The sequence below is a fragment of the Hipposideros armiger genome, unplaced genomic scaffold (genome assembly GCF_001890085.2).
Source record: "Hipposideros armiger isolate ML-2016 unplaced genomic scaffold, ASM189008v1 scaffold_410, whole genome shotgun sequence".
Lineage (NCBI taxonomy): Eukaryota > Metazoa > Chordata > Mammalia > Chiroptera > Hipposideridae > Hipposideros > Hipposideros armiger.
In genome coordinates this window covers 1,478,875-1,493,360 of record NW_017731760.1, presented here as the reverse complement: position 1 = coordinate 1,493,360, position 14,486 = coordinate 1,478,875, and the positions used below count along the sequence as shown (strand labels likewise).

The 14,486-nt window shown below is 47.4% G+C and overlaps 1 protein-coding gene across 5 annotated transcripts in view; it reads right to left on the bottom strand.

Moving 5' to 3' along the window:
* Positions 1-328: 328 nt before the first annotated feature.
* The window catches only part of NME9 (NME/NM23 family member 9), a 20,335-nt gene continuing 6,177 nt past the window's right edge, over positions 329-14,486 (bottom strand). Inside the window, exons 4-13 of one of the 5 annotated variants that reach the window (XM_019663902.1) lie at positions 13,321-13,424; positions 11,807-11,878; positions 9,364-9,480; positions 8,175-8,250; positions 5,686-5,768; positions 5,210-5,302; positions 4,116-4,270; positions 2,535-2,671; positions 1,688-1,729; positions 541-615 (exon numbers count right to left, since the gene is read on the bottom strand). In XM_019663902.1, the coding sequence (XP_019519447.1) occupies positions 1,710-1,729; positions 2,535-2,671; positions 4,116-4,270; positions 5,210-5,302; positions 5,686-5,768; positions 8,175-8,250; positions 9,364-9,480; positions 11,807-11,878; positions 13,321-13,424 (857 nt within the window). In that variant the 3' untranslated portion in view covers positions 541-615; positions 1,688-1,709. Of the gene's footprint in view, positions 616-1,682; positions 1,730-2,534; positions 2,672-4,115; positions 4,271-5,209; positions 5,303-5,685; positions 5,769-8,174; positions 8,251-9,363; positions 9,481-11,806; positions 11,879-13,320; positions 13,425-14,486 lie in introns of all 5 variants that reach the window. The other 4 variants (XM_019663903.1, XM_019663900.1, XM_019663904.1 and 1 more) reach the window with 4 other exon arrangements.

The following is a 14,486-nucleotide window of genomic DNA, read 5'->3' as shown; positions in this document are numbered from 1 at the left end:
CATGAACGTGCCCTGATTTACGGAGGACCCAGATGGAAAACCTGGCAATGTGGCAGGACTGTCCTTGCGGCTGGGTTACAGCATGAAGATTTAAAGCCTATTTATATCTACTTGCTTCCAAGCCGATATGCCTCAAAGGGTCATATCCAATCTTGTTGCATTGTGTTCAAGTTCATAGTTACCAAGTTAAGCTCTAAAATTGTTTAATCCATAAAGTAAATTTATTGTTGGGGAAACACTATCCTATGTAACTCAGTGTCCCCTAAGAGGATACCATATGACAGCAGAGTACAATAACTGATGTCCATTTATTTTGTAAAATCCCAGAGATAGGAAAAAAAAAAGTTATGTGTTCTGTATATTATTTAATAAGACAGGAAAGTATATATTTTTATTGGCCATAAAAGATAGCTAAACCAAAAACGTATTGGTGCTCAAAAGAGTAAGATCAAATTCTAGAGGTTTCCCTGTATGCAGCAGACACAAGTTCACTGACACCTCATTTCGTAACCTCGCCCCGTCACATGCTCTGGAAGGCAGCACCGCCATCTCCATCCGCGTCCTCGAGGAAGCGAACCTCCTGGGTAGGGCACATGGCTCCTTCCGCCTCGTGGCCTGTGGGACGACAGATGTTGGATAGGACTTCTGAAACAGCCCTGTCCCATGCACCACCCACAAAGAAACAGGAAAAGGGGATCTAACTAGATCACAGATGATAAAGTCAGGGGTCAGGATGGAAGGGACAGCAAAGAGAGGTCCTGATGTGTGTGTTAGGGACTAGGAATGAAAGGATTAAGGAGAATGTGTAACATCTGTTGAGCACTTAATGTGTCAGGCACCTCGCTAAGAACTTTACAACCTTTGTATCCTTTCATCTTCACAACAGCCCTATGAGGAAGATTATTACTATAGAGGTATTATTATGGGGCTATAGTGGACAGTCTGTCATCTCCATTTCACAGATGAGGCCCAAGAAAGGCAAGTAACTTCCCAGAGGCTATTCAGCTGGTGGAGCCAGGATTCAAACTCAGGATTATCTGTCTCCAGCGCCCTTGACCCCTGCCTCTGGACCCTTGCCCCTTAGCAGAAAAAGTGCTGGGCATGACACATCAAATGGGCAGAACATCAGCACCCCAATGAAGCTGCTTCGGTCATGCCCACAGGAGGCTGTGCATTTATTCCCGGGATGTGAGAATAAATGGGCTCAGACCCTTCTGGAATTGCCCCCTGTGCTCATTATCACCTGAGGTCCAAAAGTCAGCCTCATGATCTCCCAACACTCTTCCCAATAACCCTGATGAGGATTCCCCAGCCAGTTTACTCTCCTCCCCCCCAAACTCGGCCCTGGGTTATCCCTAGTTATTTCCAATCACACCCCGCCTCCCCCCAAAGGATGCAGATGTCCTATGACCCTGGGCACATAAGGAAATGCATCATGGGCCTTCCCTGAGGGCAGATCCCCAGAGGAAAGCTGGCCCTAACAGTGCCATCGTCACCACAGTGAGAGTTCCTCCAGCAGGGGGATGGCTTTGAAGAACCATGACAAGCACTTGGAAGTGAAAACTTGGTACTTTCCATGAGTCCTCACTCCCCAACTCCATCACAGTCCGCTTGGCCCTCAGCAGGCAGTGGGCAGCAGCAAGGACTAAACAAGAGCCAGCAGGGGGCCACTCCTGTCCTACCTCACCTTGCCCTTGGACCAGCTCCTCTTACTTGGCTGGATTCAGATCTGAGGAGACCATGAACACACCAAACATTAGGTAAATATTATACATTGGGTTACAACCCAAACATGTAGAGAGACATAGGTTATTAACATTTCAGATCTGCATGCAGCCATCTCCAGAGACTCCCTGCTCACATCCTTTGCTTTTCCCAGGATATTCACCCCCTAGCCCCTCCCACCTCAGCTCAGGCTCAAACCGGAAGGGTGCACCTTGGCAGCAGGAGCAGCGCGGCCAGGCTTGGTTCTCCCACTTGTGGAATGGGGTAAGTCACATGCACGCTGGACTCCTTGGTTTTCTCACCCAGATTCAGAGGTGATGACCCAGCATGGTTTCCCAAAATGTGGGGGCTGAGGGATATGAGGGTCACAGCAGGCTCCCCACAGAGAGCCCCTCTGCTTCTCAGCGACCCCACCAAAAGTTTAGCATGGGGTGTGCAGAGCACATTGGAAGTGAGGGAGTGACATCTGGCCTCTGAATGGCTTTGATGTAGGCGTCCAGAGCATTAGTTAATTTTCCCAGTGTTTTCCACAGGAAAATGCAAAGTAACTTTGCAACGAAAATATGGCTCCAAAGTAGGAATGCGGCAAAAATGTAATGAGGTATTAAAAAGCAACTCTGTTACTCTATGAAAACACAAAACAGATAAGCACTGCGACTGAAGTTATATAATGGCTCCTGTTTTCTGAACCGGTCCTTATCTGATTGAAGACTTAGTTACCACATAGCTATTATCAGTCCCCCCCCCACACACACACACACACACTCACTCCAGATTTAATAAAGTCCAAACCTGCCTCGATGACTTACCCTGAGGGGCTTCCGGAACTTGGTCTGAAAACTTAAAACTGGGGAAGAGCAAAGCCAGTTCTCGGCTGGCGTCTTCTCTATCCCGGCTTCCATGGACCGCATTCAAGGGCATTTCTGTGCCGTACTGAGCGCGGAGACTGGGAACATTGGCAAAATGTACAAGACACAATTGTTTTATTTGCAAAGAAATGTTTTGCTCTCTGGCAACATGGTCACCAACTACCACCAATCAGCACGCTGCATGTCTGTAAAATGCTTTCTGTCTGTTGGAAAGGCCAAGAACAGCAGCAGCCAGGATGATAGTAGCTGACATCCATCCCGTCCTGGAGGTCTGGGCACATCGCTGGGGCTTCACATACGTGCTCTTATTATATTTCATTTGCACCACAGGCCTTGCGGGGGAGACTCTGTCATGAGCCCCAATTTAAAGACACGTGAGTCATAGTGAAAGCCCAGGAGCTGCCATGTTGTTGGTGTTACAATCAGGGCCTGGCACCCTGCCAAGGACTTGATATAAGTTTGCGTAGTTAATCCCCCAGTAACCCTATAAGATAATACTAAAATCGCTAGGACTTCCCGCGTGTCAAGCACTGTCCTAAGTGCTTCATATATATATATCCTCATTTAATCCTCATATCAACATCTGGGACAGGTCCTTTTATAGTCTCCATTTTCAGATGAGGAAATTGAGGCACAGAGAGATTAAAGCATGGCCCAGGGTCACACAGTTAGAAGAAGGAAAGAGATTCTGAAAGCTGTGCTCTTAGCTATGACACTGTACGGCCTCCCATGACAGGTGCTCATATCCCTATTTTACAGATGAGAGAACTGAGGCTCAGAGAAGGACTTACCTGGGTGTGTGATAACCTAAGATCTGATCACTGGGCTGTCTTTCATTAGCCCACGCTGCCTCATATATGAATGTTCCTGGCCCCCTACAACTTACAAGGTACAACCTTAGGTACTTGGCTTCTTACTAATTTCTTTCCTGTTGGCTGGGCTGGTCTCATCTTCAGAGGAAAGACACAGTGGATTTGGCGTTGGCGGTGCCAGGCTAGATAACGCACAGGGGCGAGGAGCGGCCCACAGCAGCCCAGCGCTGTACACAGAATAGGGTGCTCATGCTCTGGACACCCCAAGTGGGGCGTAGGAGTGGAGGCGGTGGAGTCTGCCATGCATATTCCTAGGCCCCACCCACAGCCTCTGACTCCGCAGGCCTGGGTGGGGCCCTGGAGTCTGTATTTCCTGGGTGAGTGTTGCAAGTGGTCCTGGGACCACAATGTGGGCCTCTGGCTCCAGAGGAAACAGTGAGGACGGTCCAGCAGCAGCCTTCAGAAGAGGACAAAGGAGAGGAGGCAACATGGAGGCAGGTCACAGGAAGCACTCGGCAAAGGGCTGGGGGCTGGGTCAGAGGGTGAGGATGTAAAGGTCTCCCCAAATATGTAACACACGGGGGGCTTCATGGCCATCAGAGAGCCCTCTGTGTTACCCAGGGTTGTGGGCTGAGCACCGAGCAGGGCTCTCCGCTTCCTCTGATTCAGGTTTTGAGATGAATGAAAGGACCACAGCTGGTGACATCACCTGTCAGGCTGCTCCCTCCTTGCCACATCGGGGTCACAGGGTCCCATGAGGGTTTGCCAGGTGGTGAAAACGTCCTCAGTGCCCTCACTCCTGGTGAGGATCAGAAGGTGGCTTGGTCCACTGCACATGTGATGTACCAGCTTCTCAAATGCCTCCTGGAACAGCAAGGGGAAACGGACCCAGGGCAGAGGCCCTGGGCCTGCAGAGGGTCAGGGGGCCCACCCCACCCACAGGATGGGAGGGGTCTGTGGGCAGCCGTGCCACCAGCCAGCATGCCTGTGGTGGTGATGCCCTACCGCACCCAGAGAACCCACATACAAGTTAAAGGCAGGAAAACGAGAATTTGAGTTGGCTTATTTTTGGTTGAACATGAGATGATAAAAAATTAGGTAGGGGCATTTGAAAGACCACATATATGGAAATCATGTGGATGCCGGATAACCAAGGGGTGGGATGTAGTTAAGACTTTTTTTTATAGTGCCTTGCAACCCTTCCCCCTTCTTCATGTAACAGCACTCTGGTTTTCTTTTGGGAAACAGCCCTTCCCCATTGCACGTGGTCCTAGTCTGACTGACAACCATGATGCCTTTTCACCTCCACCCCCACCCACACAGCTGTACACACACCTCACCTGAGAGGTGGGGCTGTGACCTAAGCTAGGCTAACCAGACCCTCCCTCCCAGCAGGTGAGTCATAAGCAGACGCAAAGGGACAGTGGCAGCAACTAAAGGGACTGCCCATGAGGTTTTGCTCCTGAGGTCCCTAAAGCTGTCATGGTTCTTCTCCCCAGCATCTTCTGTTCAACTCCCTTCAATTCTCTTCCTTTAGTTAATTCTGGGAGTATGGAGTATCGTTCCAGCAAATTACTTGTTTCATTACTTAAGACAGAGTCAAAATCTCTTCCTTGCCACCAAAGAACTTTTACCTGATACAGCCTATAATCATTCTGAGAGCAAATTTACAGCTCAGTTGCTGTTCATATTCTTCTTCTTCATAATACTATATTTTCTCCCAAACTAGTATCAGCCTATAAACATGATGTTGGAGAAAGAAAGAAATGAATGTGTTGGATGTACGGAAGCAGATGAGCTGACCTCTCCAGCCCTGTGTTGGTAGAAGAGTCGCACTTCTGCTTCTCTCATGGTTCTTTCTTCATTTGTTAAGATGTCAAACCCAGCTTCTTGGATCTGTAGAATATATATATATATATATATATATATTTATATATGTGTATATATATGTATATATACACATATATAAATATATATATGTGTGTGTGTATATATATATATATATGCATATTCTGAAAGTGTAAATCAAGCCCAAATCCATATTTACATGTGTTGAAAAGTAAAGGATAATGGAAAAAGCAACATTAAAAACAGTGAATACCCTCATCTTCATCATATCTGTCCCAGTTAGATTTAAGATTTTTAGTTAAGTGGAATTTTGGTTAAAACTCCTTAGAAGCCTTCTCTTCCCACCAGGACCCTGGTAAACGATGCCCCACCCGTTTTCCCACCAGAGAAGACATAAGAACAGTCCATAGGGTAAGTGTTGTGTCTCTTACCTTCATAATAATCTCATCGGTCTTTCCATGGGCCACTGCATCTGGTTTAATGATTGCCAAGGTACAGGACTTCTCTGATGAAACTGCAATAAGCCAAGGATGGTGCTGTCAGATGCTGGGCTCCCAGCACCCATCTTTGAGGTTCCCAGGAGGCCATTCTCAGGGACCATGCAGCCTCCGCACACAGCCCCCAGGGCTCCCTGGCCTGGCCTCCTGACTGTGCCCCTGCAGACATGGACTCGAGTGGAGGCAGGGGTCGGGCTCCAGACCTCAATCTCAACCTGGCTGGAAGGGACAGAGACATGCAGGGAACACAAACCTGGGAAGGAGGGGAGGCGAGGAGAGGATGGGAATCAAACACCACTCAGGAACAGAAACCCAGAAACAACGGGAAAGAGTTGGCCTGCAGGGGGAAGAGGTGGGGAGCTGGCACAGAGGAATGTAGCACAGGCCACTCTTGTCCCTTCCTGTCACCCTCATGATTCTTGGCCTCTAACTGCTGTCCACTGTGTTCTCCTCTCACTCTGCTGGCTCCTTTGCCAATGCTTTTTTTTCAACTTTCCATGTGGCCAATAATGGCCGTCCTAGGCCCTGAGTCTACATGACTTTGCAGCGCCAGCACCTACAACCAAACTGCAACTTCAGCCTTCTCTGTCTCAATTCAAATTCTCCTGCGAGAAGACCAGATTGGCCAGCTCGTTGTTTGGAGCCAAAGCATCAGTCGTAGCTCACTGACCAGTCTACCAGCTGTCCTCTGGTCAGTGTGCATGGGTCCAATCAGCTGTGGCGCTAAGGGAGGTGCCACATGATTGTACTCTGCTCAGGCCCGCAGAAGCTGTAGGGGGTCCAGTGTCCAGTCCATGAGCCCATCCCTGTTGTATTCCTGTTTGTACGAACTTGGCCTTGGTGAGCTACCTACCCTCTCCACAGGTTCTGTATCCCCATAGCCTATATTCTGTTCTCAACTTTTATATCAGTGCGTTGCAATGAAACGTCACAATATCTGCCTCTGAAAATCTTAAAAACATGTGTAAATCATTTTAAGCAACAAATCCAATCCATTTTTCTGTGAATACTATTTCTAACATCCTATGAACACTTAGATTTTTAAGGGACTCTTACAGTAAATTTCCTTATAAATTAACCAATGAGTGAGATCAGCTAGGGGTGTCAGGTGAGAAGAGAAGAGGCCAGAGCAGGGTCTGGAGAACTCCAGCTTAAAAAGGGAGCAAAAGAAAAGAAGCCAGTGAAGGGGAGGCTGAGGAGAGGCCAGAGACACAGAAGGAAAATGAAGGTTCGTGAAACCAAGAGAGAAGAGGGTTTTGAGAAGGAAGACATTTTGACATCATCCAAGTCTACAGAAAGATGCTGTAGGATATATAACTGGAAATTGCCTGTTGGGTTTGGCACAGAGAAGGTCCCTGGTGCCCCAGTGAGCATCAGTTCAGGGAGAAGCTGGCACATAGGCCAGGTCAGCAGGTCCAGAGCCAGAGCACAGGTGGGGCGGCCCAAGGAGAATGGCTCAAGTTCAGGATGCTCAGGTGGAGAAGAGGACGGCTCAGGGCAAAGGCGGGGTTTTGTTGTTTTCCAGGTGGAGAGATTTGATTTGAGAGGAAATAACCGAGGAGGGCAGAAAGAGGAGATCACCCAAAAAGCAGGCGACAGATGTTTCCTGTGGAAGCCAAATTGATGATTTTCCTTTTCACACGTGAAGTTTCTTGCTCTCCTAAACTGGGCCTCTTTCCTCGTTAGAATCCAACTCAGAAAAGTCCTCATGATGTACACACAAATAAACGGCCTTTCTACTTCACGCAATAATCACTCTTCCTTCTCTTTCCAACTTGGTTCCTGAACTTAGTCCTGGTGTCCCTGGCTTCTCGTGACCTTCCCTTCGTCCCAGCAACAACTTTGCTACCTTCTGGCTTCTCTTCACACTGTCAGGTCAAGTTGTTCTTCTCCTAGTGGAGGTTCAGGAAGAAGAACTGGGATGCCCAGGAGTGTGGAATCCACGAGCTGATACTTGGGGAATAAGGGAAAGCGGGTGCGGGGCTGCGGGGAGGGAAGGTGTTCAGTACAGCTGACTTTCTGACACTTGAGGACAAAACAGGTGAAAAAAAGAAACTTGAGCTCCTTAGCTCAGATAAGGACTAAGGAAACACCAGCATCATTACTTTACATTATTAATGTCACTACCTTTCGTTTTATTAAATGGAGCTTTTCCTGATGCCCGGTAATTGCCATGAAAGTCACACTTGTTATATTTGAACATGATCAGAAAGCTGCGAAAAGTGCCCGGCATGCCAGTCAAGGGCAGAAGGGGGACCTGACACTGTGTTTGAAGTCAGGTGCCTGGAGACAGAATGTTTTACAGTTAATCTTCCCAGAGTTCAGATTGCTCAGTAAGTTGATTACTCCCATATATTTTTTAAAAATATATCAAATCTGAGTCTGCTTTGCTTTTTTGCCCTGCTTGTTGGTTCTACACTCACCCACATCCTCCTCTTCACCATCGTCCTTTTGGTGGGAAAAACGCTCATCTTCATCAGAAAGTGCCTCATCTTTAATCTAGTACGGATTGATCATGAACAGAAAGTCGTTAGCTAATTACAGTTCCCACAGAGACCTTCAGAAACCTACAGAAACCAAATAAGTAAAGGCCCAAAATACAAAACAAATAAAGGTCAGGGTTATCAGTCTTGGAAACAGCAAGGTCCTTTCTTGTAGCTGAGTGAAGGTGGGGGTGGGGAGGACGTTCAAACACAAGGAATTCCATGCTGATCTTAAAGTTTAGATTCTGCCTGTTTTCAAAAACATCGAGCAGAAACTAAGGAAAAAGAGAGACAAAGTAGAGAGTTGGCAACAGGACAAAGGAAGAGTTGAAATGCAAGGAAATACTGAGTGACTGGCTACACAGCACAAGGAAATAAAGAGAGAGCTCGTTTTCCCCTGGAGGAGGCCCAAGCATTTGTGATTGTCTTTTGGGGGGTAAATTGCCAGTTTTCTGAGGGGGGAAATATGGTTTGATTCTAGTCCATTGTATAAAAACAGGCTTTACTATTTGGAATTGAATATGAAAACTTGAACAATGAACATTGAACAAGGTTAAGGCTTGTTTGGCAGATGCTCAAAGCACCAGGAAATACCTCTCTCTACCTAAGGAGGTGTGTCGCTTTTCAGAGGCAGCCAATTCGTTGTCTGTGTTATCATGGAAGTAATTTACCAAAATCACAATGGTCATGACAGAGCTCAATTTCTAAATTCAAGACATGAACCCTCTGCAATCACAAGTAAGTCACCAGGAGAGATTTCACTCTGAGGCCAGAGTTCTACCTACCCGCTATGTGATTCCACAACTTTATTTTCATCTCTGAATTCATTGTCAGTGATCCAGAAACCCGTTACCAGTTAAAGTGGGGGATGCATGGGAAATGGATAAAAGAAGTTAAAGCTTTCTGGATGAAGGCGATGACTTTTGAAAAGAAGGCTGCAAAATACATATGTGTCATAGTGACCATAGCACTTGCTCTCCCCTGAACTCTCAGTGAGGACCTGAGTGGGCATTTAATGAAGCTTCCAGCTGACAGCTCCAGGAAAATTAATGGGGACGGGGAGGGAATGGTTGGCCTCGCCCTGGGAGCAGACCTGTGAGTTTACTGCTTGCAGAAGTGACCTCCTTACCACTTTGCGTTCTCCGCCTTCAGCCAACACTTTCTTTTCGGCGTCTAGCTGGTCTAGGATGGTTTTCTGCAGCAGTGGGGCGTTTGCTCCTCTAACCACAGCCACCAGCTCTCCTCCCTGGAATACAGTGCGCTGCTCAAGCTACATGAAACCCTCTTCCCAAATATTAATCTCTTTCAAGAGCCAGCGAGAGTGTCCAGGAGCTTTGTTTAGCAATGTGCCCGAGGTCAAGGTCAACCCCAGGCCCACAGCCTCCATCCACTTGTCTGCCTTCTACCCCGTGCCTCTCCTTTCAAAACTTCCTTCAGGGCAACAGGGAGTTAGTTAAGGAAGGGACACGGCACACAAGGTTGTGAGTGACGAAGTGTGTCCTGTCCATGACTCATTCTTTCAACAAGTATCTATTGAGCACTTACACTGCCAAGCATCAGTCAGAGGCAAGAGCAGGAACACTAAATGTGGAAAGACATACGGTCAGACAATTAAGTTCACAAAATCATCCTAGAAAAAGTGCTACATATCTTCAAAGGTCACCTTCGAAGTACTCCCTTTGGGAAGCTATGCACCAATGCCAGTGCCTAGTTCACCCTTCGAAGCAATTTGGGAACTTTTTTTCTGGAATGGCCTTTTTTCTGGAAAGGGCTGTCATTGTATTACCCCTGATGTCCTGAATGTCATCAAAATGTCTTCCTGTCAATGTTTCCTTTATCTTTGGGTAAAGAAAGAAGTCACTGGGGGCCAGATCAGGTGAGTAGGGAGGTGTTCCTATACAGTTATTTGTTTACTGGCTAAACACTTCCTCACAGACAGTGCCATGTGAGCTGGTGCATTGTCGTGATGCAAGAGCCATGAATTCTTGGCGAAGAGTTCAGGTCATCTAACTTTTTCACACAGCCTTTTCAGCACTTCCAAATCATAAACTTGGTTAACTGTTTGTCCAGTTGGTACAAATTCATAATGAATAATCCTTCTGGTATCAAAAAAGTTAGTAACATCGTTGCAACAAGTTCGCAAACTTAATTGTCAGACCACATAGTCACCGCAGTCAGTGAATGGGAAACCCAGTGGGCAGAGAAACAATTACATTAGAGTAAGACCATTGCTTTAATAGGCAAATGTACAGAATGCTTGGGATTCTGGGCAAGACTGGATTCCCAGCTCTGTCTCAGACGATCAGGTGGAGGTGGTGTTTGGGGTGATCCTGAGTTTCCTGGTTCAACTTTTCCAGCAATCTCTATGCATGTTACTCACAAAGGAGTGACCTGGAGAGGAAGACGCTCACCTAGAGTGGGTCTTCTTCCATTTCCATCCCTCCCCTCAGGGGACCACCACAGGCTGCGAGATTGTGATGGAGCCTGTCGGCCAGGCACATGTTCCAACACAGCCAATTATGATGATGCTTTAATCACTATGGGCTCAAGCAAGCAAACCACTGTGGCAATGATCCCTTTTCTGCAACTGTGCCCCATGTCAGTTTGGCTGTAGGGCATGTTCATCTCAACTCCTTCCCATTTCTCCTTCCTGCCTCCACCCACGTTTCGTCATATAACCATTCAGTCTCCCTACTAAAATCCAAGGCTCAAATAATGTTTTATCATAAGCTTCCAGTTTATAATACTTGCAGTGCTGAGGGCAGAAACCCAAAGGTTTCCAAACTAAACAATCAGGGCGTAGCTATCAGGAGACCTGGGGAGTGGGGTTGGGGGTTGGCCCCGGTTTTCCTGATGTGTGATGAGGGGGCTGGACTGGATCAGGAGGAACATATCAATTAGTTACCTTCAGGGCCTGGCAGGTGACCTAAACCTAGGAAGCCAGGTGTGACAGGGGCCCTGAGGGTCATGGAGCCACAGCATGGATGTCACACCCAGAGACATCCAAATTACCTTGGAAACACTGATCCACTTGGCTTTCCCCAATAGTCCCTCTCTTTTCTGACTTTCAATAAACATATCTTCACATTTTATGAATCCATAAAGGTGAATGCAGAGCTTGTCCACCCCACAAAGGAGTATTCGTGTTTGCTGGAAATTCCTCTCTACAGCGTGAAGGAGAGAAAGCTTGAAACTCTGCTCTGAGAGTGAAACCTCAGTCAAGAGTGTGTGTGAGCGAGAAGGAGCATACACATTGATGGCTCCTATTCTGTACAGCCAGTCAGGAAGGCTGCCCAAGCCCAGAGTGACCCCGGAGCTGTGTCATCCCCTCCCCCACTTCCCTGCCCGCAAGCAGTGACCTCAGGCTGCCATCCCAGTCAGGGGCCTGCATTGCCATGACTTAAGGACATTAAGCCAAAATAAAGACAGTCAAGGAGAAAACCACATCACTTGTTTGAATCAGCGAGGCCCTTTGGTGACTCTCAGTGAGAATTAATGCCATTGAGACTCATCTATTTGAACTCTAATGATCTGCAACCATCAAATAGTTCTGGGTCTGAAAATGTACTTACTGCGTAAAACAGGAAGGTTGGCTCACACTTCCCGCGGTATTTTTCGAGGACATCAAGACAGTCTGCCTCTGCCTAGAGCAAACAAGCTTTCAGCAGGACCCTGGGGCACAGTGGGTACAGGGGCATGATGGCAGAACTGCACAGGACAATACACACACACCAACACACACACCACACCACATCACACCACACACACACACACATATACACCACATACACACACACATACGCACCACACCACATCACACACCACATATACACACACACTCCACACATATCACATACACACACACCACACACACACATCACACACCACATACACACACACACATACACACACATACACACCACATCACACACCACACACACACACACATATACACCACATACACACACACATACGCACCACACCACATCACACACCACATATACACACACACTCCACACATATCACATACACACACACCACACACACACATCACACACCACATACACACACCACACACACACAGCACACACATCACACACACACACACGTGTGTGCGCGCACACACACATCACACACACATACACACCACATCACACCACACACACATACCACACATGTGCGCGCGCACACACACACACACACACACACACACACACACACACACACACCGTGACTGCTCTCCCAGGTGAAGCTCTGGCTTGCTCTCATGCTTCTATTGTTTTTTCATCAGAATCATAACAACCGTCCTGTCAACATTTGGGCAAAAATTGTTGGCAGCCACTTTTTGAAGACTACGATGAGAAGGAAGCATGGTTTCTCCTGTCCCCCAGCCCGCTACTCCTCCAGCACCGGGAGCTCCACATTCTAACATCCTACAGCTGCCACAACTGCAGCCACCGAGGTGGAAGGCCCTCAAGCTGCCTTCCGTGTCTGAGAAACGCCGTACATGGACTTAACGAGTCCCCGTCCAGGCATTTCTTCCGCACACTCCACAGGAAGCATCAAAACTGACTCCCGAGGGAGGAAGAGCGAAGGCCTTGAAGCCAAGCTTGTTGAGAGATTAGCATAAGGCATGTTTTCTCCTGTGTTGGGTCTGTGAACCCCAAACCTGGGCAGCACACCGAGTGTCTCTTGCACACTTCTCTGGAATGTATCACCACTCCCATACATTAAGCCAAGTACATGTTTGCTAAAAGCTCCCCTTTATGGAGCAGAGGATAGAAACCCTGCATTCTGAAAGTGAAACGTCAGAGTTCCCAGTGTTCGTGAGCCAAGAAGGAGCACATGCACGTATTCTGTCCCCGCATACAGCCTCCAGAGGCTGCCCCAGCCCAGAGGGGACTGTCAGCGAGGAAGCTTCATCTCTAGAGAAATTATGAAGCATCAAGACTGAAACCAAAAAATTCCACAGCTGACGCCTTTTCAATGTGCTGGAAAAAGGCAGCTCAAGCTTCCTGTTCCTGTTTTTCAGTTTTTAATTTTCTTTTACAATGCTCTGTGCCCTTCTGCTGAGAGAGGATCTTACCAGTGCAAAATGCAGGAGGTCCAGGCCCACCTCGATCCTCATCTTCTGGAAGAGGCTGACCACGGGTTTACAGGGGCCACACCAGCCTTGATAGACATCGACAACTGTGTGGAACCAGGAAGCAGGAACGTGCAGTGAGCATCAGCACCCACTAGGTCAGGCCAAATTTATCCCTGCATGTGCTAACGCCCTCAGATGGATATATGTTTGCAGGGCTATTAATGGTTCCAGGAATTTATTATCCCATCAGATTACGAGCAAGCACAGAAAGACAGTTATCCCTCACTCTTAGTAACTCAGTGTTCTGAATTCTAAACATAACGAAGAATCATTTTCTTAACATGGAACCTTTACCCTAAGGAATTTTCAGGCTACATTCGAGGTCAGGCCTAGCCCAGAGTGGCCCTCAATAAATATTTGAGTTGGACTGAAACCATCTATTCTGAAAGGAGGGAGTCACGGGAGGTGACCTGTCAGCATACAATCAACTCTTAGCTACTTTGGTAATAAACACAGATTTGACCTTTCTCCTCAATGAATTAAAAGCCACTTGCTTTCGGTAAAGGGGAGTTTTATTTACTCTATATAGTCAACATTATTTTCCTGGAAAGTGAACCTGATAGAGACCTAGGTGGAAACTTGGATACCTTTTTCCTCTTTGGTCCCAATCTGTGGAGTGTGCCAGGGCTGGGTGTGAAGGAACCCCTCGTCTGCACTTGACCATGAGGCCTGTAAGAAGCTAGGCCAGCTCGTGTGCACTGGATACATATGGGACCTGCCCAGCCCGATCATGAAGAGACAGCAAGTGCTAAATTGTGATGCACCCACGGTCACATGTTAAAGGAAGGGTGTCCTCCAAAAACCTCAACACTCAGAGGTCGTGCCAAATTCACACAGGTGGGCATTTCTGTTCAGCAGCTTGCATGGCACAGTTACAGGGAGATAATATAGACACTGTTTATAAACTATCAGGACTGCCAAGTTTCATAGCATGCAGTTTGTGATTTTATTTTTTGAAGATTCACTTCACAATTTTCACATCGTGTGAGAACTATTAATAAAACAATATAAATTATCATTATTAAAATTGGCATTGGGCCGGCCGAGTGGCGCGTTGGTTAACAGCTAGCTTGGGACCCCAGCTCTGAGTAGCAGGGCCATGGTTC